The 26,819-nt window shown below is 39.1% G+C and overlaps 1 protein-coding gene across 13 annotated transcripts in view; it reads left to right on the plus strand.

The window, feature by feature from the left end:
- The window catches only part of LOC109043408 (kelch-like protein 5), a 221,482-nt gene extending 209,621 nt beyond the window's left edge, over positions 1-11,861 (plus strand). For 11 of the 13 annotated variants that reach the window (XM_072297234.1, XM_072297235.1, XM_072297233.1 and 8 more), the window contains 2 exons: positions 3,233-3,285; positions 10,047-11,861. In XM_072297234.1, coding sequence (XP_072153335.1) covers positions 3,233-3,285; positions 10,047-10,056 — 63 coding nt within the window. In that variant the 3' untranslated portion in view covers positions 10,057-11,861. Of the gene's footprint in view, positions 1-3,232; positions 3,389-10,046 lie in introns of all 13 variants that reach the window. The other 2 variants (XR_011899325.1, XM_072297232.1) reach the window with 2 other exon arrangements.
- The last annotated feature ends 14,958 nt before the right edge of the window (positions 11,862-26,819 follow it).

The raw sequence follows: 26,819 nt of genomic DNA on the forward strand, positions 1-26,819 counted from the left end.
TGGAAATCCAGATGGAGGACGTGGTAGAGGCCGTACGAGAGCTGAAGAACGATATAGCTCCGGATCCGGGAAACGTTCCTGCAAAGTTGATCTAGTGTGGAACCTGCAAGCTGTTTCAGCGTTTGCGAGACCTGATGCAAGATTGCTTGGACGGTGGAAAGGTACCGACAGAATAGAAAGAGTCTTTGGTGTCACCTATGTACAAGACGAAGGGTAGAAAATATGAGAGTGATAACTAAAGAGGACTGCCGGTTGCAGGTGCCCTAAGCAAAGTGTATGGAAAAATTCTAAAAGCAAAAATCGAAGAGGAGTGGCAAGAACATGGAGCGGAAGAGCAAGCAGGTTTCAGAGCTGGTCGGTCAACGATTGATCACTTATTTACTATCATCCACGTGATCGAGAAAAAGAAGGGAGTAGGCCAGGAATTACATCTAGTGTTTGTGGATCTCCAGAAAGCTTACGATAGTGTGCCATTGATGAAACTTTGGGAAGCCTTTAACAAAAGGGGTTTTAGTGGGGGACTAGGTAATTAGTGCGATTAAAGAATTTTATGATGGGGCTTTTTCTAGGGTTAAATCACATAGGGAGTTATCGTTGGGGTTTTTAATTACTAAGGGACTTAGACAAGGATGTTGTTTGTCGCCAACCTTAATTAAAGTGTACCTTGAAGAAGTTTTAAAGGAATGGAAAAGATGCTGTTCAGGAATGGGCGTCCCGCTACGGGCACCCTTTATACTCTGTGCTTTGCTGATGATTAGGTGGTAATAGCTCAGGACAAAGACGATGCGAATTACATGACGCGGAAGTGAGTGGAAGTATACCGAAAGTGGGGAAGGGAAGTAAATGTGGTTAAAGACGGAAAAGTTAGCTATCGGTGGTGATCAGCAAAGCATTGAACTGGAGGATGGCCGGAGAATTCAGGATTTTGAAGAGTATAAATATCTGGGAGTTTGGTTAACTAAGGACAGAAATTTGGATCGGGCCATCAAAGATCGGAATGTGCAAGGCAGGAAAGCTATGGCGATGCTAAATGGGGTTCTGTGGGGCCAGAGTATCTCCAAGGAGACCAAAAGAATTTACAACGTAACGTCATCGTGAAGAGTATCGTAACTTACGGGAGTGAGGTCTGGCAACTCAAGAAAGGGAGTGAAGACATGTAGAGCAACTGAGATGGACTTTTGGCGGAGGTCTGCTGGCATTTCAAGAAGAGAGCGTATCCGCAACGAAAAAGTGCGCGAGATAATGAGTGTGGAGGACATCGTGCACGATATCAGGTCCAAGCAGTTGGTCTGATATGGACATGTGCGAAGGATGGCGGACGAGCGGTTGCCCAAGCAGGTTTTCGATTGGGTTCCTCCCGGAAGGCGACGGCTTGGACGTCCTGTGAAAGGTTGGCGACAAGGGGTGGAGGAGAAGATCAGAAGGTGCCAAGTGCCTGATGATCTCTGGGAGGATCGCCATTGCCCCCTATAGGAGGCAATGGCGATTGGGCGTCGCAGAGAGCGAGGCGGCGCTGTGAAAGCGACTTAATGTATGTATGTATGTAAGATTCTAAAGGTCAATATCCAGAAATCATATTTTCAAGTTAAGGTATGTGCTTTTTTCAGTTTTTGAGTCGAGAAATTTTTTTTTAAACAAAGAACACACAAAGTGCTCAATTTTTTATTTGAACCAAAACCAGTTTTTTAAATTGTTCCTCTTTTCCTGTTACCAACGAGTGGTCCATCAAGCTGGGGAACCAAAGGATTCTGAGGGCTATGGAAGATTGAAGTTTCCGCACAGTGCGCGCCGACTGGTCTCCAGTCTCCTATGGTTCCAAAGCCGGATTTGTGTGTTGATAAATCAGATTAAATGTTCAAACCGTGCAAAATAAGTTCTTAGGGATTCTTGAAGGTCGCTGAGTTCAGAAATTATAGATACCTCCAAAAAATTCACTTTTTTAAAATTACAGCTCTGTAGTGCTACTTTAGAGGCCCTCCGAGCGCCAACCGACCGGCCGCTCAGTGGGCTTCTAAAGTTGCGCTACGGAGAAAAAATGAATTTTTTTAAAGCATCTGTAACTTCTGAACTCAGCGACCCTCAAGAATCCCTAAAAACTTATTTTGTACGGTTTGAACATTTAATCTGATTTATTAACACACAAATCCGGCTTTGGAACCATAGTTTGGCGCGCGAAAACCCGGTCAGCGCGCATAGAGCGGAAACTTCAATCGGCCATAACCCTTGAATCCTTTGGCTCCCCAGCTTAATGGACTTCTTGTTGTATGCGGGAAAAGAGAAACAATCTAAAATACTGGTATTGGTTCAAATAAAAAAATTGAGTACTCTGTGTATTCTTTGTTTCAAAGAAATTCTCTCGTTTCAACAACTGAAAAGAAGCACATGTTAACTTGAAAATGTAATTTCCGGATTTTGATCTTCAGAATCTTAAATTATGCAATTTTAGACGATTTTTCGTCCAAACTGGACTTTTGATACCTATCTTCCTTCGAGAGATATCAAGGTTCACAGGTTTTGACTTCCTCCACCCCCCCCCCCCCAAACAGATGTGGGTCTGAAAATTTGGGGAAAGAAGCACGTAAGTATGAGTAATCAAAAGACAAAGTTTGAAGAAATTCCGGGGGGGGGGGGGCGCAAAAAGCCGCTTTTGCATCAAACTTTATCGTTTTTCTTACCTTTGCCCGTTTGAGGACTCAAGAATATAACGTCGAACTGATTTTGAAGTTACCGAGATAATGTTAGGGCAAAGTTAGGAAAAATTGGCTCATTTCGCGGGAAAATCGTATGAATATTGAATTGAAGCATTTGGGGGTCTGAAACTCCCCTTGAAATTGGTTTGAAGTGATTCCTGCGACTTTTCCTTAAATTTTCTTACAATCTAATATTATTTCCCGTTTTATTTTAATTTTTTTCTACGATAATTTAAACCAGAGTTACGATTTCTTGAAAGCAGGTCAAATTTGACTCATCATAGCTCGGTCAAATATCAAGATGAATGAAAAAGATGATCAAGATGCTTAAGATGAGATGATGAGTAAGATGAAAATGAAAACTAAGTAAACGAAATTTCATTTTAGAATCTTTTATAAAATGTCACCACTGTGTTTACAAAGTTCAGAAGATCTGTGAACTGTGCAGAACTGTGAGATCTAGCCTATTTGAATCGGAGATAAACCTGGCAGCGTTAAACTTTGCCTCAACATTTTAATTTCTCATGATTTTTTTTTTCTAGGTTGCACCGCTGAACTCAGGGAGAGGAGGAGCCTGCGTTGTTGTCATCAAACCGTAGGAAACTTCTAAAACACGTTCAACCTTACACTTAGTTTACTTTGCTTTTCTTTACGTTTGACTCAATCACCTCATGACTGAAAAGTATTTTGCTCAGGAGGTACTTGTGTCTCTTTGAAAAGATGTTCATTTTTAAAATGTTCCCCATTCTCTCTCTGTATTAGTAAAAAATGAAGGGTCCTCGCCGCCACCCTAGCATATTCAAGAATGAAGCACCCAAAAATCATTTTTACGTACTCATACATAAGTGGTGTACGGTTTACGCCAAACATTCACTTGTTTTTATACAGGATGTTCGAAAAGTCCCTTTCCCTCCTCCCCCCTGTAACTTTTTACCTAGTTGAGGCGGAGATTTGAAACGTGGGGAATGTTTCAAGGTGAAAGGGAGTTACTTTTTGACTCCCCTAAGATTTTCAGGGGTTCTCTTGGGGGAGGGGGGGGGGGGTAACGGACCCCAACTTTTCATTTTTCAGTGGACCTCACTTGTGATACCTCGTTCGGAAGAGCATAAAAAAGAAAATTTTCTGTGCGAACCCGAAGTCAACATCTGAAACCGTTTCTAAATGGCGGCCGGTTGAAGTTCAAAATGGCAGATAATCGGCACCTAGGCTTTTTGTCGTTAGATTTGCCGAAAACTCGGTAGTGGGGGGGTATTTTAACACACGAAAAACAAATTTGACGTTCGATTCTCTAAAATTCAAAATTTCTTAAATGGCAGCTGGTTAAAGTAAAATGGTCGAAACTTGTTTTCTTTGGAAATCTAATTTCAAATTTGCTAATCTCGTGCCAAAATACCCGTAGGTTCCAAGTTATAAGCAAATCCACAGGCAAATAACCGAGATGCCAATTTTCGGCCATGTCGATCTTTAACCGGCCGCCATTTTAAAACGGTTTGAGATATTGACTTCGGGTTTGCACAAAAAGTTTGATTCTTATATGCTCTTCCGAACGAGGTATCACAAGAGGGGTCTTCTCATTTGAAAATAAAAAGTTGCCCCCCCCCCCCCAGGAGGTCCCCTGAAAATTGTGGGGGGGTCAAAAAGTAGCTCCTTTTGACCGGGAAACGTCTTCCAAGTTTCAAATCCGTACCTCTATTAGGTAAAAAGTAAGAAAGGGGGAGGGCACTTTTCCAACACCCTGCATGTGAGACCATTACTTTTTTTCAATCTTCAAGTGTTGGTTACAGAAATGACCAAACTTACAATGTAATTAGGACCTATTTATAGATGTGAATTGAGGCGAGTGCTGGAGTAAGGACCTGTTGTCGAAATAGGAGTCTTGAGAAAAAGGCATTCAGAGTTTTGTTTTGGGTATAATGCAAAGACTGTGTAAGAAGGAAATCTGTGATTGGTGTTTTTGGGTAGGTAGCTAGATTAATTACCTTAAAGGTTGTCCAGTTGTCTGTATAATATTGTTTGTTTGTAATCAAAATGCATAAGATTTGTATGATTTATATAATGATGTTATTATAACAACACGTGGAGGCTCCAAACTTGAAGAAAAATATCAACCAAATGACACATCATGTATACGAAACGTACAGATATCAGTAGAAACCTATCAAAATGACCTGATGAGGATTATCAGGCAAAAGCCTTTTTCTCACACTCTGATGTAACGGCCCAACTAAAACAGGTTTCTTGAGCCCCAAACTCCAGACTTAGTCATAATATTGCTAGAGAGAATGGTCCAGGACACCAGAAATCTGAAATGCTGATTTGGAAAAAACCGGCCCCTGCAGCTGATAGGCCCTTCTCTTAGCTGGATTAGGCAGGGTTCCAAGATGTTACAGAAATTCTTCAAAATTGCTGGTTTTTCAATTCTTTGTGAATGGAAGAGGCTCCTGTCATATAAGAAAAGTGGTCCCAGTCAAATCGCCTGGTTATTAAATGGGGTCTTGGTGCCTTTCGTTAGGTTGTCTTGATGCTGAAAATTTCGAGACTTCATGCTGATTTTTGAAAATTTCATCTGGAAACGTATGACGATGGCAGGTATTTTTCATAGGATGGACTTGAATATCTCATGGAAACCCTTGCATGTTATTCCTTCGCAGACGACGTAGAACATGCTGTCCTTACGTGCAAGAGAGCAGAGTCTGAGCAAGATGCGCTGGAGAGAGCATGGAGGTCCAAGAACTGCACGCCGAATCATTGCCTAAGCAGGCTCTGTCATTATGAGAGACATGGGCAGCCCTGGCTACCTTCGAGAGTGGAGTGATGCGGAATTGGGAGCCTCCTCTACATTATAAAACTCCAAAAGAAATGTCAGAAACAACAGCACTCGCAACCTCTATTGTATTCAAGTTCTCACAATCTCTTCAAAGAGTCTTTTACAAAAATTGTTCTAGTTCAATTGAGTTTTTTCTGATGAATTTAATGAAAACAGGCCCTCAGGCCTGCCAAACTCATGGGTTGATTCCACCTTGTTCAAGAGGAATGAGGATGCTTAAAAAAAAAAAAATAGAGAGACTAGTTGTCGGACCTGCAAGCAACAGGTTGTTGAGCTTATATTTCATGGCCAACTGCTGGCCTTGCTGAAGCGCTTCGGGGACGCTTATGATGTAGGATTTTGGAGCGGAGCAGAGCCGAAGAAGGCGTGTTCAAAGTTCCATTGGTAATGGGTTAAAGAACAGTTCAGGCAACTACCTACAATAAGTAGCCCACAAAAATCTCGGGTAGCTTTTTGTACAGTGTGAACAGTGTAAGTTTTGACACTGGATCCAAATTTCAACTTTGCCCCCTAAGACTAGTGCTTGGAAGTTGCCAAATTTGGTGAAAATGGCCTTAAATTGGCTTTTTTGTAAATAATGGTTAGTAACTTGCCAAAAGTTGATCCGACTACAATTTTTTTTTTTTTTTTTTTTTTTTTTTTTAAATGAGAGCGCATAATATTCCTTATGAAATTGGTTTTAGTATGAATTTTATTGCTCGGGCTGAAATTGAAAGTGCCGAAACATGGCAGCAAACTTTGAACCATGAGCCAAGAATGGGTTTTTTTTTCGCAGTTTTTTACCATTTTCCCATCCCTCCCATCTATCGAAAAATGTCTCGACAAATGAAGTAAAGCTAGTAAAATCTACGATGACCTACATGGACAGTCAATAAATAAAGAACCAAACGCATTTCAATGTTGCCGAGATTACATAAAATAGTTTTTGCGATTTTTAGGGCTATTGCCTAGTTGTCCAATCACATTTTTGTTGTTTATTCGGTAGCAAAGAATCAATCAGAATAAATTCAAGTAAAAATGAGATAATTCTCAGTCACAATTTGCATCATTAGAATTAGGTGTAAACGCGTTGGAGGGTCGTCACTCTCTGAGGTTGTTTGTCAAGCATTTCAGATAAATTTGTATTCAGCAATAAAAATCGCACAGGTGACACTGAATACGCAGCCACTCGGTATTGGAGCAGGCTTTGGTCTCTTTTAGGACTATTTGCCTTGACTGGAAGTGGTATGTGTTTGCTGGGTGACTATCCCTCTGGACGCAGGTTTGTGCTTGAGTGCTCGGCGATTCAAATAAGAGCAAGACCACTGCCTTAAGGTGATTCGATGGAGGCCATTTTTTGTGTTAGTTTCCAAAATTGTTAATTTTGGAAAATCCTTTCATACCCTCTTGAGACGAAATGAATACCCATAATTAAAAAAAAAAATATTCTGGTTAACACGATGAATATGAAAAAATGTATAATGAACTAATTACTTATTCCTTAAGTTTTTATGAGATGAAGATGGATGAAACCGCAACAAACTTGATTCATTATTTGATTCATTACACTTTTACGATGAAATATTGTCGATAATCAGCATTCTCATGGAATTTTAGGAATGATTTCTACAATTTTCTCGCTTAGAGGCGAACTCTACTATTTAATCAAAATTGATCGCAAAAAGATCAGCGGGCTTAGAATCTTTCCCTGCAACCAAGTGCATAGTGCACGTGGAAAAACTTTTCCGATGCAACAGCGGGGTTTCTCCCTCTTTCGTCCCCGAAGGCATTTCCAGATGCCTGTTTTCAAACCCTGGAAAAATATACCTACCTGCATGTTGCCTCTATTTTTGGAGGTAAATAGAGGTTTTCTTAGCAGACGCAAGGGCGGATATCTGCTGCTGTCTCGAAGTAGGAGGAACGCCACTGTTGCATCGGAAAAATTTTTCTACGCACTGCATGTACTTGGTTTGCCGTCCTTACTACGAAAAAGCAGCAAATAAGCCCCTGCATCTGCTGAGAAAATTTCTATTTACACCAAAAAAAGGGAACTTCATAATTTGCCCCCCACAAAAGGTGCATTAAAGCAGCACGCCCTTTGCGCTGCTGACCAGGTAAGGCAAGTTTGGGAACGTGTTTTGTCTCCAGAAAAAGAAATTCCTGGCCGTGAGAAGTACGAGTTGATCGAAAAGAGAGAAAGTTGGTCACTCATCTGGTCAAATCTTCTTTCCATTTGGAACGGCTGTCGGGAGATTGTTAAATGCAATTGCAAGTCTGCCTGCACAAAGAGATTCTCCTGTGTTAAAGCTCAAGTTCAATGCACTTTCATCTGCACACAATGTTCTGGAGGTACTTGTATTAGTCATTGCAGTAATAGTTTAACAAAAGTTATTATAAATTGACTGAATTTTAAAAAATTCCTACTAAAGCGGAGGACATTGTCGATGCCCCCTTAGTGTGCCTTAAATGTCATGCAGGGCGGTTATCGGGCACATTGTGAGAGAAGGGGGGGGGGGTTATCGTGGCTGATATGATGCTTGGATATGGAGAGTTTCCTAAAAATTGAAAGTCCGAAGAAACTCTACTACGTGAACTTTTTAGAGTTCCCAGATTCGTTGTGGGGAAGGATTCTAAACACATTGACCTTTTAGCGATCAATTTTAATGGGTCAGTCGCGCTAGTCATAGAATCGTGTTTTGACGTTTGATTCTTGTGGATTAGCTATAAACAAAAAGATTTGTACGAGCAAAAGCTTTCTTCCTTCAATATTAACCAAGATATCCAACTTTGAAAAATTTGGTTGATGACGTCATCCAAAGCGGTACCGCTTTGGATACAGCTTGGGTGTCACTACTATAGTGACACTCTCGGTTTCTTCTACCTTGCTCTCATATTTCAGGCTGACACTCAATTTCACTGGTTACTCAACGTGAAACAATTGAAACATGCGTGAAACTCGGATGAAAGCAAGTTGGAGGAAACCAAGGGTTTCACTACCGCGGTGGATAACGGGATAAATCGAATTTTTCAAAGCACGATATCTCGGATAACGTTGAACTTTGAGAGTTGCTGTTGGAACAGATCCTACTATTCTTAGCTGATTTACAAGATTCAAGCATCAGAACACATATCTGTGACCAGCTCGACTGATCTAGGCAAGAAATTTGTATAAACCATAGCTAATTCACGAGAATGTCGATAATCGCCGTTATATCCCCATTTTTAAATCGAGATAAATTACATAATGAAAAAAGTTTGTTGCGGTTTCTCATTCACATCATATCTACCAGCATAATTAAAGAAAACCGATATCTGCCCTTGCGTCTGCTAAGAAAACCTCTGTTTACCGCCAAAAATAGAGGTGACATGCAGGTAGGTATATCTTTCCAGGGTTTGAAAACAGGCATCTGGAAATGCCTTCGGGGACGAAAGAGGGAGAAACCCCGCTGTTGCATTGGAAAAGTTTTTCCACGTGCACTATGCACTTGGTTGCAGGGAAAGATTCTAAGCCCGCTGATCTTTTTGCGATCAATTTTGATTAAATAGTAGAGTTCGCCTCTAAGCGAGAAAATTGTAGAAATCATTCCTAAAATTCCATGAGAATGCTGATTATCGACAATATATCGTCGCAAAAGTGTATGAATCAAATAATGAATCAAGTTTGTTGCGGTTTCATCCATCTTCATCTCATAAAAACTTAAGGAATAAGTAATTAGTTCATTATACATTTTTTCATATTCATCGTGTTAACCAGAGTATTTTTTTTTTTTAATTATAGGTATTCATTTCGTCTCAAGAGGGTATGAAAGGATTTTCCAATTAATAATTTTCATGAAAATTGTGCGATGAATGATCAAAAAACAGCGAGTATTCCAGTTGTGTAGCGCATGAACGCGGGCCGACGCGAGGTTGCACGGCGCATAAGTTGCGAACCTCTACCCGAGCGCGCGACCAAAATCGTCTTCACGCGTTTTCTATTCGTCACAAAAAAAGGTTTTGGTATCGTTTTGAAGGTCAGAAAATCCTCCACCCACCTCAAGAAAATAAAGGGCTCTAATTGCGCCCAGAAACAAAAAATCAACGGCTGTTAAGGAAATTAAAAAATTCACGTATTTTTTCATAATATGGCAAATTATTTGAAGGTAAATGTAAAAATGCACATTATTTGAAAAGGTTTTTATAGTAGCTTTCAAACGAAAGCAAAAGTTTGAAAATCGAACGAATGATTGGAGAGATATCGCGCGTTTTACACATGTGAAGCGCGCTCGTGGCCATGAACGCGGGGTGGAAATCGCGCGCCGCGGCCAATCGCGCGACACTTAAATGGCTCTCGCGGGATAACCACTCATAGCTTAAAAATGGTTTTGGTATCAAATTAAACGCGAGATTAAGACCCATCTCTTTTACAGAGGAGAAAATATCAATTTTCCTGCTCAGTTAAAAGTTATTTTGCTTTGAAATTTTACGAATTTTCAAGGAAAAATTTTTTTGTAAAATTTTGGACAAATTGTTGGCCAAGTTGAACTTGTTATAATTTATTCATGTTTCAGGCCCTTTTAGCTCTCACTTAAAAAAAAGAAAATCAAAATTGGACAGTTAGCAACAGAGATATTGCACTTCAAAAAAGCGCTTGGCCTCCATCTTTAACGGCCGCCATCTTGGATCCTGCACGGATTTGAAAGTGGTTCTACGGACAAAAACTTTTATTTTTTCATCTAGTATGACCTCCCAAAGTGGCAATTTCCTATAAAAAAATCGTCGATTTTGATCGTACCCACCGTACTAATGTGGTATATATTTTCCTCGGCTCAAATGACCTCAGGTCCATTGAATATGACTCTCAATTCAATAAGTATGAGTACAAAAAAGTCATTAGCACTTGTAGAAAGGTTTTTGTGAACGTTCGGATCATCAAGATTCCCCCATCCCCTTATGCTTATAGTGCCTCGTAGCATAAATACGTTCATTTACATGTAATGCTAAAGACCGCCTCATGTTTTGTTGCAAATGCCCGGATTTACTATACAACGGGCTGCCATCACGCGAAAAGCAAGGATCCGTTAGCGGGCGCAGTAAGATCAAGGTTTACATGCATCTTGTGGTGAGGAGGAGGGGGGGTAACTCCTGCTGCATATTTCATAATATCAGAAGCAGTAATTAATGAATTAAAGTGGGATATTTTCTACTTCCAATGTAAAAGGGAATTTTCAAGCGTTTTCAGAAACTGTGAGAAAGACAAAGCAAAGTCTGATGCCCCCCCCCCCCTCACCCGAACAGTCAAAATGTTGATTATGTAATCGAAAATGCCCTTCAGAATTGCCTATTGACGACTGTAGAAAAACAACGTTTAAAAAAAAATATCCCCCTGAAAACCCGAAGTTTTTGTAAATGTATGCAATTTTTGGCTCTGAGGGCTCATTTTAGGCCCCCAAAATTCACCGTATGGTTAAAGTTGGTAGTTTAAATATTCGGAGGCTTAAAATATCCATATTCAAGAAACTTAGGCATTATATCCCGGAAGAAAAAAGAATTTAAATAATATGACGGGACGTGCTATGGGTAATTTGGCTATTTTAGCCCAAAAGTACCTTTAAATCGACCTTATTTTCCAGGAGCTCGACAGAAACGTTTTCTTTTTGGCTTAAGTGACTCAGTAGACACTCTACTTCAAGAACCTGAAGAGTTTTTGCTTGTGACTCATCAAAAAATTTAAACTCGTTCAGGCGCACCGTGATCCATTTTTGTACCATGAATATGACATCATTGGTGCCCTTGCTTTTTCTGAATCCCTGCTGTTCCTTAGCCATCTGCACGATTTCCTCCACAATGCCTTCGAGAACGGATGTAAGTAACTTTGGGCATGTATTTAGGAGCATAATACCGCAATAGTTTTCAGGTGCAAATTCGTCACCTTTCTTGAAGATGAAATTTATCAGCGAGTTCATGTTTTTTCCCTTCTTTTTTCTTTTCTGGGTGAGAAAGGACTTTCTATTCAATTCGTGTTATAATTCCCAATTGTACTGCTGTGATAGTATTTAATTTTAAAAAAGTTATTTTACTGTACTTAATATTAAGGTTTTAAAGTGCCCCCTCCACCCCATGTCCTCAACCCTTCACTTTTTGTATTTCTTTCCCTATTAGCCACAAGATAATTCGAGTAAAAAAACCATCAACAACCGTCTCGTAGGACAAATCAGTTTGAATCCACTCATCTCTCTGCTTTTCCAAGAGTCATGTATATTTTCAAGTTTCAGGACTTAAACTGACTTAAATTATAAACTGACCGAATGTATGAAAGTATTTAAAATAATGTTCTGTTTTCTTTTTTTCCATATTTTATATTATTATACCTTTTTTTCTTCTCATTGGGGAGACTTTTTGATTTCCTTCTCTTTCCGTATTTTATTGTTGTTTCAAAATCAAACTTGCCAAGCCATTTTGTGGATGAGTGATCCAGAGGAAAAAATCTTGAAATCTAATTTATCTATGTGAAAGACGGTGATTTTATACTGTAACCGGGGATCCCAAGAAATTGCAGTCTCAATTTGCATTTTACAGCGCGATTTTTTTTAGACACGGATGTTTTGAAGTGTGACTAAGATAGAGGCGCTACCCACAACTTACCGATTCCGAAATTAAAACGCAAATGGCTAAAAGGCGAATTTCAATCTTAAATGACATTTTCTGGGTTTCGAAACACAAATTCACAAACTTTGAAACGCAAATTCACGGACTTCAGAAATGCTTTTTTCTAAAATGATTGTAAGGTTGCATTTTACAGTCTTACAAGAACAGCTCACATTATGGTTTTGAAGTGACATGAGCCCTCCTTAATTAAATGCCCCGTACCTTTTCAATTTCGAATATAGTCCAAAGTGCTCACGAACTTTAAGAAATAATATTAGTAGAGCTTGATACCGATTTTCAAATATTTAAAGGCATGTTTTTAAAATTCACAATGTTGTTGAAATAACTCACGGTGTGAACTTTGGTAATTTGGTTACCCAAACAATTTGACGTTATCAAAAATCGCTTGGCGTACTCATTTTGAATGAAATTTAACAGATATATTTTAAGATGCGGCTGTACCTACCCACTAATTGGGGATGCCAGATGACAATATTTCCTCTACCTGCAAGAGTGGCAAGAAAGGCAATTACAAAAATATGTAAGAAATTACGTTGATAACTCATGAATCAAAAGATGAAGTATGCCAGGAAGAATTCAACACGACTAGACCAAGCTAAATGATTTCCTGGTTCAGCCATTGATATGTTCCCTTTAACAGAAGTAGCCATTTACATTACATCATTTTAAAGTCTGAGTCTGTAACATGCAAATTTTCTTTGAATTTTTATGGAATTTTTAGCTTCATTGACATAAATTGAAATAATAATAATCTACTAATCCTTTGTTTTCTTTATCGGGAACTACGTGATTGACTTTCTTTTCCGCCCGATGAATTTTTCGGTTGTCACTCTTTAAACTTAAACGATGGCCATTTCGGCTTCTGTGGAAGCCATCATCAGGCAATTATTAACTAACAACGAAAATAAAAACAAAAACCGAAGCTAAAAACTGACGTTAAAAATTCCACGTATTATCGCCGGCGACGCGTCGCGATACTAGTCAGTGCGATATCTTGCCGGTGATCAGCTGACTGTGTTGCGTCACATAGGAGGGCGGGGGGACGATCACTGGTGCCACCTGTTGCTCGATTTGTGAATTAAGTAGCTGCTCCTTAGGTGTTTTCATTATTTCGATCTGTTCTAATACATTTAATTTTCGGCCTTTTTGACATACTTTTTCTAGTTTCGCATAACAATTTTCCAGTTTATGGTCAGTGTCGATTATATGATCCCCAAACGATGAATGACCTCTCCTTTTTAGTATGGCACAGTCAACGTGTTCCTTCAGCCTTGTTGCCACACTCCTTCCTGTTTGGCCTATTTATATTTTCCCACAGTTACACTCTATTTTGTACACCCCGCTTGCTTCCAATTTTTCACATTTCTCTTTTGTATTGATCAAAATTCTGCCCAAATTTCTCTGGTTGCCGTAGGTTACCTTTACGTTTTTGTCCTTCTCTATTATTCTCTTCACTCTCTCAGATATTTTCTCGATATATGGTATTGAAAGACATTCAACTCCATATATTGTTGAAAATCCTGACATCGAAGGATGCATGTCATTGAAAATCCTAAAACATGTTGTTAGAAATTCTAGGATGATGAATGACATTAAACGGCGCATGTCATTGGTCATCCTACGATTATGGATGACACATGTCATTGGTCATCCTAGGATTATCAATGACACTGAAAGACACATGCAGCTGGTAGTACAAAGGGAGCATGTTTGCCATAGAAAAACCCTACAAAGATGAATGAAGTTTGATGTAGAAAATGTATACCAAGGTATTGATTGATGCGCCACATCTAGTCCGAATAACGCTTACTCCAGTAACTCTTCATTAGTCACCGGTGTAAAGTATCGTGAGATTTTGACTGTGAGACCCTCAGTTTTGGGGGGATGGAGACACACAATGTCTTTAATTCAAACTTAATAGGTTATAATGATAAATCATGGCATTCAGGTCTACTTAAATGATGCCGACAAATACAGCTAGATCACTAAAAAGTATGACAGAAAATATTCAAAGCTTTGAACTGCATAAAATCAAAATTTTCAGGTAATATACAGCACAAACATGTAACTCAGACTTGAGAGGGCATCAAACTTGCCGAGGTGATGTTTCATGAGGAGCATCAAAAGAAACTGCTTTCTACAGTTTATCAAAGTCCTTCTGTGTCGAAAGAGTATGCGTTAAGAAATTATATAAAAAAAGACTCACCAAATATATAGTTCTTCTTTAAAACTTGAATTCTGAACAGATTGGTTTTACCTACTGATTCAGATATTTAGGCGTTCCCAACACTGAACTTAAGTACACTTTTCTTCTTCGTTTGAAAAATTAATATCTGGACAAATCAGACTTTGAAAATCACTGTTTATGATTATTTAAGTTGCCTACACTAAATATTCCTTGATATCAATGTTGTTTGAAGCACTACATGATGAATTTTGAGGTGATTTGATTTTGCTGCGAACTCTCTACCAATGATTGCTCAGATACAGGATGAGCATTCAGATCATAGGAGCTCCGTCATTTGGATCCATTAGCCCGTACAGGAGCTCGCTCCAATACTCGCGTTATCCACAAAATGTAGCAGTAGATTGAAGATGGCATTGCTAAGCGCGCTCCTTACAGTCTCCGTCCACAGTCTCTAGCGGCAGATTGGAGACTGAGTTGATAAGCGCGCTTCTCACGGTGTTCATCCACTGTCTCTAGCGGTTGAACGAAAATGAGTCGGGAACGAGTCCAGGCGAGCGCATCTAGCCGCGTGTGTAGTGCGTTTGGAGTTGCGGAGAAATGCAGGAGTCTGGATGCGCGCGCCGCGCGTCCTTCAACAGGCAAGTTGTTGTTAGTTGTGATTCAGGATTCAGTTGATCAGTTGTGATTTGAGTCGTGAGCGCTTACGGCGCTTATGGAATTGATTGTAAAGTCCAATTGTTAAAGTAAGTATTTTCCCCATGTTTTTATTGCGTTTTCATTTTCTTTACCGGTGTTTAATTCTGCCGCTCGTGCAAGAAACAAAGCCGAAGTATTTATCTCTTAGTTAGTTATTTCGCTGAGGGACGAAAGTTAGTTTTCCTTTTCAGAGCTAACCTCCCTACCACTTTGCACCATGCTCTGTTTGTTTGAATTCAACATATTTCCTTGCGAAAGTGCAGGACAGCTGATCCTCAGTTGTCCTCCAGACGTTGAACTACTAATGCGGCAAGAACACAATTCAGCTTAATAAGCCAAAATTCTCGTGATTGTAGTCTATTCGAATCTTACTTGGCTAATGCAAGGTATCACTGGCTTATATCTTGTAGACTCGTGTAAGCACTCGAGCAGTGAGCTTGCTTATGAGTTGTCGACGTATATACTTAATCAATGAGTTTCAGACTGCATCTCACTTCTTCTCCGCTAGGTACTTTCATCTGTGCTCAGGGTTGGAATTGTCCTTGTCCATTGTAACCTATCTCGGATGAGATAAGCTGAACTCAATGAGTAATTGATTTTGGTTTCATCCGCTGGGTGGTCCTTGTGAGGTGTGGAGTATTTGTTCACAATAACATACCTCAAGGGGTTGCGGAGTCTCTCAGAAGTCAACGGAAATGAAATGGTGATTTTCACAGAACTTTTATGCGTTAGTTCTGAAGTATTCAATATTTAAATGACAACAATCGCTGATTCGTTTAACAGAGTAAATGTATAAGAACTAAACATAAGTTGGGTTTATTAGGTGTGAAGCTAATGTGTAATGTCATTTTCTTCATCTATTTTTCAGTGGCCTCACTCCAGACGAGCATCTGCACTCAGATTTATTTCCAAGTATTCTGGAATTTCCAAGCGGCTAATATTCTATGATCTGATTGCCCATCCTGTATCTGAGCAATCATTGGTGAAGAGTTAGCAGCAAAATCAAATCACCTCAAAATTCATCATTTAGTGCTTCAAACAACATTGATATCAAGGAATATTTAGTGTAGGCAACTTAAATAATCATAAACAGTGACTTTCAAAGTTTGATTTGTCCAGATATTAATTTTTTCAAACGAAGAAGAAAAGTGTACTTAAGTTCAGTGTTGGAAATGCCTAAATATCTGAATCAGTAGGTAAAACCAAACTGTTCTGAATTTAAGTTTTGAAGAAGAACTTTATATTTGGCGAGTCTTTTTTTATATAATTTCTTAACGCATACTCTTTCAACACAGAAGGACTTTGATAAACTGTAGAAAGCAGTTTCTTTTGATGCTCATCATGAAACATCATCTCAGCAAGTTTGATGCCCTCTCAAGTCTGAGTTACATATTTGTGCTGTATATTACCTGAAAATTTTGATTTTATGTAGTTCAAAGCCTTGAATATTTTCTGTCATACTTTTTAGTGATCTAGCTGTATTTGTCGGCATCATTTAAGTGGATCTGAATGTCATGATTTATCATTACAACTTATTAAGCTTAAATTAAAGACATTGTGTACCTCCATCCCCCCAAAACTGAGGGTCTCGCAGTCAAAATCTCACGATACTTTACGCCGGTGACTAATGAAGAGTTACTGGAGTAAGCGTGGAGTTATTCGGACTAGATGTGGCGCATCAATCAATACCTTGGTATACATTTTCTACATCAAACTTCATTCATCTTTGCAGGGTTCTCTATGGCAAACATGCTCCCTTTGTACTACCAGCTGCATGTGTCTTTCAGTGTCATTGATAATCCTAGGATGACCAATGACATGTGTCATCCATAATCGTAGGATGACCAATGACATGCGCCGTTTAATGTCATTCATCATCCTAGAATTCCTAACAACATGTTTTAGGATTTTCAATGACATGCATCCTTCGATGTCAGGATTTTCAACAATATATGGAGTTGAATGTCTTTCAATGTCTTTGTGAGGAATGAAGGATATATCCTCGGAACGACATCTGATGATAAAGTGGCAAAAGTTATATTTTCCTTGAGAAAGTGGTGAAGATTCATTGTCAGCTTCGATGAGATTTGATAGAAAGTATTTGCAGCATCCTATTCTGGACGTATGTTGAGGCTCCATCAAATACGGCTAAAGTAATTAATACTGTTCTTTCGTCCGCTTCCCAATTTTATCGATAATAATTCTTACATCTACTTAATAGTGCCGATTCCGAGGGGAGACTCTTATCAACAGGGTTGTAGAAGAATAATAAGTTATCAAAACCAATGTTTTAAGATATGGCTAGTCTCCAGAATTTCTTATTTTCATACAAATTATGCTTATTACTTGTGCAATGTGTTCCATACATCAACTTTTTTAATTAATGAAAAAACTGAACTAGGTAATAAAATTTTCTCTTAAATCTCTAGTTTGCCCTAGAGAAAAGATCATCTTGTACATCATCAATGTACATCTTAAATTTAGAAACGAGTCTATTTGGAATGATATAATGATAATAAAATATCTTTGTTGGTATACATCTGAGTTTTTTTCTTTTCTTCTTTTTTTCTTGACTTTAAATGCTCTCCTTTGTTACATTGTTGAGAATAAATCTAGTTAGCCATAGGGGAAAGAATTATGAGAATTTTTGTTAAAGTTCCTGCAATCACATATAATTAGTATTTCAATATAAAAAGTTTTATTAGCGACATATCGAATTCATCCAAGAGGCAATTTGTCTCCTCGAAAAATAGATTTTCGAGGTAATATGGAAAATAACTCTGGTTAATAACTTTGACTTGGTGTTTTGTGTACCTACCGAAAACACTTTGATATAAGTACATTATAAGTATAGGTCTTTACTATAAGTTTCCTTTTAAAAAAATTAAGTTTTCTTTTGGGGTTACTTTTAAAAAAATCGGATCCACAGGAAGTACATCTACATCTCTAGAGTGCCTGATTTCTGAAATTTTGCAGCTAAAAAACTGAGGAATAAAGTGAAAAATATACAAGAAAAAATTTCATGGATTGTGAAATTTTTTCAGAGGTATTTTTGACATTTTATTTTTGAGCTTTTTAGCCTCAAAATTTAATTATATTCTCTTGAGATATACAGGGTTATTCAAAAGTTACGCACCACTGGCCATAACTTTAGTTCTAATTATGATATCGATTTGCGGTTTGTGGCGTCCTTCCTCATATCGAGGGGGAAACTTTTTGAGGTACTTTTCAGTTTTTCACCCCCCCAGGGGGAGGGGGGGCGGGGGGCAACTCAAAAATTTCAAATGGCAACCCCCATCATGTGATACATCGTTAGAAAGAGCATGAAAAAAGAAAATTTTTGGCGCAAACCGGAAGTCGATCTGACCCCCCTGTCAAAAGTTAGGGGGTCCAAAGGTTATTTAGGGGGTCCGTACCTTCATTTTTTAGAGTAGCTTCGGCGGCTCTTGGACATACCGTTTCTCTTTTCAAAGAGTCCTCGAATACTCCAAGTCTGATACCGAAGTCTTCATATTCGCCCCGGGCCACCACAGCCCCCCCGTAGGGGGGGATGGGCCTGTTACAATGAAACATTGCATTAAAATGCGAAAAATCACAGAAGAGCTTCAAACTTAGCATCAAATCCGAGTGGAACTTCTTGCCAATGTTAACGCAAACGCAGCCTGCGACTTTAAAGTGAGTTTTCAAAACTCTTAGCCCCCTGCCCCCCTTCATTTTTGGTTGCAGAGCGGGTAAAAACCGGGAAATTCACTACAAATAATGCCCGAAACTAATGTCCAACTTGAGGAGGACCCTTGAAACGTTGCGATCAGTCGGAGCATTGAAATACAAGGACTGCCACCCCCTTAAAGTACGGAAACATCCAAAACACCCCCGCTGCCCCCCTCATTTTTCGTTGCGGAGCGGGTAAAAACCGGGAAAATCGCCAGAAATGATGCCCGAAACCACTGTAGAACTTGACAAGAACCCTTGAAACGTTGCGCTTAGTCGGAGAACTGCAACACAGGAACTGCCGCCCACTTTAAGGACGGAAACATCCATAAAACCCCCGCTGCCCCCCTCTTTTTTCGTTGCAGAGCTGGTAAGAACCGGGAAATTCGCCAGAAATGATGCCCCGGTTCTTACCAGCTTTGCAACGAAAAAAGAGGGGGGCAGCGGGGGTTTTATGGATGTTTCCGTCCTTAAAGTGGGCGGCAGTCCTGTGTTGCAGTTCTCCGACTAAGCGCAACGTTTCAAGGGTTCTCGTCAAGTTCTACAGTGGTTTCGGGCATCATTTCTGGCGAATTTCCCGGTTTTTACCCGCTCTGCAACCAAAAATGAAGGGGGGCAGGGGGCTAAGAGTTTTGAAAACTCACTTTAAAGTCGCAGGCTGCGTTTGCGTTAACATTGGCAAGAAGTTCCACTCGGATTTGATGCTAAGTTTGAAGCTCTTCTGTGATTTTTCGCATTTTAATGCAATGTTTCATTGTAACAGGCCCATCTCCCCCTACGGGGGGGCTGTGGTGGCCCGGGGCGAATATGAAGACTTCGGTATCAGACTTGGAGTATTCGAGGACTCTTTGAAAAGAGAAACGGTATGTCCAAGAGCCGCCGAAGCTACTCTAAAAAATGAAGGTACGGACCCCCTAAATAACCTTTGGACCCCCCTAACTTTTGACAGGGGGGTCAGATCGACTTCCGGTTTGCGCCAAAAATTTTCTTTTCTCATGCTCTTTCTAACGATGTATCACATGATGGGGGTTGCCATTTGAAATTTTTGAGTTGCCCCCCGCCCCCCCTCCCCCTGGGGGGGTGAAAAACTGAAAAGTACCTCAAAAAGTTTCCCCCTCGATATGAGGAAGGACGCCACAAACCGCAAATCGATATCATGATTAGAACTAAAGTTATGGCCAGTGGTGCGTAACTTTTGAATAACCCTGTAGATCTATTTCCTGAAGATCCAATGTTTTGTAAAAGAAATAAAAACCCCGAATAAATTTCATTATCAGTCAGAACTGCCGCTAGGAACGCGCTGCGTGACGCCGCGCGTGGGCCGCTTGCGTCAGCGCTACAAAGCCGCTCCGGATGCCGCGAGTAGCAGCGCCTGGACTCCGAGTCCGACGAGGGGTATCCACCTACAAACGGGTGAATATCTCTAGCTACACTGCCGCTCCTCTATGTGGATAAGCGATTCCGCTTTGGCACCGTCCACCGCTAGAATCGGCGATGGAGCTCGATCTTGCTAACTGGGGTTAAACGAATCAGTGATTGTTATCGTTTAAATATTGAACACTTCAGAACTAACGCATAAAAGTTCTGAGAAAATCACCATTTCCATTGACTTCTGAGAGACTCCGCAACCCCTTGAGGTATATTATTGTGAACAAATCCTCCACACCTCACAAGGACCACCCAGCGGATGAAACCAAAATCAATTACTCATTGAGTTCAGCTTATCTCATCCGAGATAGGTTACAATGGGCAAGGACAATTCCAACCCTGAGCAAAGATGAAAGTACCTAGCGGAGAAGAAGTAAGATGCAGTCTGAAACTCATTGATTAAGTACATATGTCGACAACTTATAAGCAAGCTCACTGCTTGAGTACTTACATGAGTCTACAACATATAAGCCAGTGGTAACTTGCATTATCCAGGTGAGATTCGAACAGACCACAGTCACGAGAATTTTGGCTTATTAAGCTGAATTGTGTTCTTGCCACTTTGGTAGTTCAACATCTGGAGGACAACTGAGGATCAGCTATCCTTCACTTTCGCAAGGAAATATGTTGAATTCAAACAGAGCATGGTACAAAGTGGTAGGGAGGTTAGCTCTGAAAAGAAAAACTAACTTTCGTCCCTCAGCGAAATAACTAACTAAGAGATAAATACTTCGGCTTTGTTTCTTGCACGAGCGGCAGAATTAAACACCGGTAAAGAAAATGAAAACGCAGTAAAAACATGGGGAAAATACTTACTTTAACAAGTGGACTTTACAATCAATTCCATAAGCGCTCACGATTCAAATCACGACTACGAACAACTTGCCTGTTGAAGGACGCGCGCGCATCCAGACTCCTGCATTTCTCCGCAACTCCAAACGCACTACACACGCGGCTAGATGCGCTCGCCGGGACTCGTTCTCGACTCATTTTCGTTCAACCGCTAGAGACGGTGGATGAACACCGTGAGAAGCGCGCTTATCAACTCACAAGGGGAGCTTCCCAAGTGTCACCGGAATTTCAAGTTGAAATTTCGCATGAAGATACTAGAGATGATTTTAGGGATACCACATTTTTCCGTTTTTTCGAATGGGGTCGGGAAAGCCCTCAAAAATAAGGCGAAAGATGCGGAAAAAACGCGTGCGCTAGCGGAACAAGGTAAAGATAGGTAACAGAGGCTCTTTACCCTTATCAGCAGCGCTTGGCCAAACGGTAGCGCGCTCGCCGCGCAGGCGGGAGGTCCTAGGATCGCATCCCGATTCTGGCTCGTAATTTTATTTTATTTTATACTTGTTTATTTTTCACTTACTTTATTTTGCACCATTCTCTCCGCCAACCGACTTACGAGGTAGAACACGTCGTGACTGAAGATTTTTTACAGATGCTGTTTTATCTATACTTTTGAAGGACTTTTGTTGAAACATAAATTAGGACTTTTACGAGATTACACCTGTTTATTCAAGAACTTTCATGGTCGGACATGTTGTGTGTGTGTGTGTGGTTTTGAGTGGGGTTTGACCTGGTCACATGATCCATGGTTGCCATATCTATATGATGCTTTCTGACATTACAACATCTCCCTTTTTGAGAAAAAAAATTTAAATCTTACTTTACATCTCCCTTTTTGAGAATTTTTTTTTTTTAAATTTTAGTACAATACACAGATTACACTTGAGAGGGTTACAAAACAGAATTTACTCTGAGTTTTACATAACATAATCTTTGTGCCACTCAGGGACACGTCTAATTCTACGTGGAATTACATTTTCAGGTTCATTATTTTGCGCTTGACCGTTAGGCTGGGCATTATTAACAACTTGTGCATTTGGGGGTACATTATTATCAGGTTCAATTACATTATGTAACTGGGTATTATCATTTAATTCTGCCTCCAGAAAATCATAGTTGTCATTTTGTTGCAAAAGTGGATTGAAACGTTCAGTTTGAGATTACTTTAAATGAAAGGTATTTCTACGCAAATTACCATGAGCTGTTTGAACAATATACGAACGAGGGGTACTGCTGGACCTACAATTATTCCTTTAATCCAGATTTTATCTTTTCGAACAGCAACATTGTCACCCGCCTTAAACTCAGTTTCAGATCGTGTAGCAGATTTATCAAACTGTTCTTTAACTTTAGCTTGCTTTTCAAGAAACTTTTCTCTTGCATTCACTACTTTAGGTTTTAACTGATTAGGATTAACAGGTAACTTGCTTTTCAACTGACGACTCATTAAAATTTGAGCTGGACTGACTTTCATACCTGTCAAAGGCATGTTTCTATATTCTAACAGCATTTCATCAAGATCAACCTTAGACTCCTTGCTTTTTTTTTATCATTCCTTTGGCTATTTTTACATAAATTTAAATCATTCCATGTGCTTGAGGAAAATTTGGGCTGGTTGTTAGGACCTTACCCTTATGTTCTTCAATGAAATTTTTAAATTCTCTGGCTCCGAAAGGGACATTATCACAAATAATTTCTTTAGGATAACCATGCGTTGCAAGGATTGGTTTTACAGCATCAATCACCGTTCTAGCATGGTGAGATGGGACTTTTGTTATTTCTAACCATTTTGACAGATAATCCACTAAAATAAGGAAACACTGAAAAAAATGTTTCCTAAATACAAGGCGGAGCCGTCTTAGACCAAGTAAACTGGATACTTAAAAAGTATCGACAAGAAACGGAGGTTTGAACTAAGACAACGGAGTTACCTTGGATCAAGAAATAGCGTTTTCTCAATCCAACGCTCCACGTCCCCTTAAAAGAAGAAAGCGTTTACTTAAAAAAAGGAAACATTCCATGCCGTGAAAATATTTCCTAAATTTAAGAAATTATCGTTGGTTTGAAGAGAGTATCCGTCGTATTGATCTAGGTAAACTGTTTACTTAGAAATAGGAAACAGTTGCGTAACTCCCACGTGCATTTACTGGCTTCAAGTTAATGGTTTGTTTAAAATTAGTAAACGGCGTGTTGGACGGGAATGCGCGTTTATTGTATTGAAACCAACTGTTGTCTTAGAATTAGTAAACGGGGACGCCCGGCATGAATGGATGTTGCCTAACTCTCAGGCGTGTTTACTTATTTCTAGCCAATTGTTGTTTTAAATTTAGTAAATAGTCACTGCAGGTATGCACACTGCACCCATATCATATGTATGATTATTGATCAATAATAGCAAAACATGGTTTAATTTATCGAATTTTTGATGAAAAAAAAATTTCAATTGTATATCTGCAAGTATCGAAGACTCGACATGGCAAGTACCGACTTGCAAATTTTGGCCTACCTATCGGGATTTGAACTTGGGACCTACAGTTTACGAACCTAACACCCTACCTACTTAGCCATCGGGGCTTATGTCTACCACGGCCGAATTTACACTATATAAGTCATTGACTTAGGCTCTCACCATTATTGTGATAGTGAATATGCGCGAGACCTGATGGGTTAAGATTTTTTGAACCCGAAAAGATGAATTTGGAGCAAAAAAGAAATACGCGTGTTACTGTTGTCACTTTTTTACGTTTATTTTTGTTTCTTTCCCATCTTATATTAATTTTTAATCTCTTTAAAAAGAATTTAAAGCAATGCGCCTTTTTTAAAATTTTCTCTCTTCATTTTTTCTTGAAGAATCGCTGACTTTAAAAAAATAAGAATAAAGAATGAAACTCTTCGAAAATGTTTGTAACACAATAACTTTTTATTTATGATGACTGAGATTGTTACATTTTTTAAATATTACTAGTTCTATTCAATTCGATTATAATATTCAAGACTATTCTGGACCATTTATTAGACTTTTCTATTTCAATTAGAATATTAATAGTTCTATTCAATAGTTCTAATTAATTCACATCGGGCGGAAAAGGAAGAATGTGAGCACTATAAAAGAAACATTAATAGTTCTAATTCCTTACTTTAAAAAATAAGATTTGAAAAATAAGCTTTGAGATTTTCTGGATTAAGGCATCTTTTTCCGTGGACAGTCACAATTTATTCATAAAAAAAGTTCAATCTTCGATTACTCTTATATTTTACTCAGTTTACATAATCACACGCGTGACGTTCTAATATTTTATTGTATAGCTGCACTTCATTTTCGTTACACTCTCTAAAGTTGATAGGAAGGTGGTAAAGAAGTGCTGGATCCACCCTATTTTGCAGGGAAACAAGGTAAAAAGGGTCAAATGCTTCAATTACGGTAAAAAATGTTGAGCTCTTATTAGTATCCGTACAAGACTGTGGAGGGAGGGGGGGCGGAAAGATCGGTCCCGACAGGCCCTTCGACCTAAAATTTCCCCGGACACAAATAAATCAAAGTTTTAAATATCAACAATTTTGCACTCGCAAATTCCTTTCGAAAATGCAGAAAAAACTGTATTTTGTTTTCGATCCACTCCATCGTTGCGTTCATAAATCAAAGGAACCCGGAAAATCGATATTGAACAGTGTAAACACTACGTAGGAGCAGAGTTATTCGATTATCTTCATCTGTCAACTTGGTGGGTGACATGCTGAAAAGTATGATTCTCTCCACATTTTTTAATTTCTTCCTCGGCCCTTAGCATAAGCATGCATTTTATTTGACCCTTTTTAAATCTATCTGCGAGGGATCTTTCATTCATCAGGACAGGAAAAGTAAGGAAGAAAATAAGTAAAAAAAAATTGCGACTTTTTAGTGTGAGGAAATACATTGTCCGATGAAACTGAACTGAGGCAATGCAAAAAACTCCCGGCTTCAATCTACTTAAGTATTTAAGTCCTCTTTATGAGGCCCCCTTCATTTAAAAATAAAAATTAAAACTTCAAATGCATAGTGCCGATCTATTTAAAACAACGCAAATATTTCCTCTTCCTCTCCTTCTTTACTTCTTAATTTATTTAATTTTTTGTCGACGCCGAGCATATGAGTGATTTCTCAAAGGACACATTAAATGAATTTCTCCCTAAAGAACAATTAATTTGTAGACAAATATAATGGGCATCTTGATTTTTTAACTTCCGTCTCCTTTTATTCCGTCATAAATGGTGTTGGTTTAAGCAGATGCTAACGGCATCTGGCAGCAATTGCATGTATCATTCTCATAGGAAGCGTCACCATCCGGTTTACTAATTTTAAGGAAACTGGTTTCTTCTTCTGACGTACCGTGTTTTCTTTCATCAAACAAGCTGTTGGGTTATTAAAAGGCAACAGCGTCCGGCTTATTGCATCCTCCCCCGCTGAGGGCGTTCGCCCCGTTTACTAATTCTGAGGAAACCGTTTTCTTCTTTCGACACAACGTGTTTTCTTCTACCAAGCAAGCTGTTGGGTTAAAAGAAGGCAACAGCGTCTGGATTATTGCATCCTCCCCCGCTGAGGGCGTTCGCCCCGTTTACTAATTTTGAGGAAACCGGTTTCTTCTTTAAACGCAACGTGTTTCACTGTACCAAGCAAACTGTTGAATTGTAAAAAATCAACGAACGTATTGCTAATTGCATCCGGTCGCCTCGAAAGGAGTTAGCCCCGTTTACTAATTTTGAGGAAACCGGTTTCTTCTTTCGACACAACGTATTTTCTTCTACCAAGCATGCTGTTGACTTAAAAAGAGGCAACGGCCGGACTCAGAAGGCGTTCACCCCGTTTACTAATTTTAAAGAAACTGGTTTCTTCATTCAAGCAAAAGTTGGTTTATTTTATAACAACGTTTATTTTATTTAAGAAAACACGATTCGCTTGTCTCAAGCGAATCATGTTGTCTTACATGAAGAAAACCGTTGGTTTCTTCCAAGTCAAACCCGCTTTGAAATAAGTAAAAAATCCAAGTAGACGCGTTTACTTAAATTCAGGAAACCTTTTTTTTCCGTGAACTCTCCCCATTTAACGCAGCAAAATCAATACCTAAAACTTCAAATACATTCTTTGGTAATTCGATGGGCATCAAGGGTTCATTACGATTGTTCATTAAAATTTTTTCACAAATCGGACAATTTTTTACAAAATTCGTTACATCAGAATTCATACCTGGCCAATAATACAATTCAGTGGCTTTCGCAATAGTTTTTGAAATACCAAAATGACCTAAATGCAACAGCGTAAGAAATTTTTTTTTCATTGCTCTTGGAACCACAATTCTCTCATCGTTAAAAATTACTCCATCTTCTAGATACAAAAATTCTTTAATTTTCCTAAATGGTTTTACTATATCTGGCCAAACACTTTTATTACTAGGCCAACCATTGAGTAGGTATTCTTTTAGAATTTGTAGAGCTGGGTCATTTTCTGTTTCTCGCTTCAACTCTTCTAAATCACTTAAACTACCTTTTTCTTCAGTTAGAACGGAATGGACTTACTCCATTTCTTCTGGATCGTCTTCCGCTACATCCTGCAAATATTGCCTAGACAACAGATCAGCTATGTACATTTTTCGACCTGGCTTAAATATTATCTTAACTTTGAAATTATACAACCTTTGTCTGAATTTCTTCAATCTTTGAGATTTAATTTTACTTATGTCCTTATGAACCAAATAAGAAATAGGTTTATGATCACATTCAACAGTTACATCTCTACTATAAGTAAATTGGTAGAATTTTTCAAGCGCTG

Source organism: Bemisia tabaci, chromosome 2 (genome assembly GCF_918797505.1).
Source record: "Bemisia tabaci chromosome 2, PGI_BMITA_v3".
NCBI lineage: Eukaryota > Metazoa > Arthropoda > Insecta > Hemiptera > Aleyrodidae > Bemisia > Bemisia tabaci.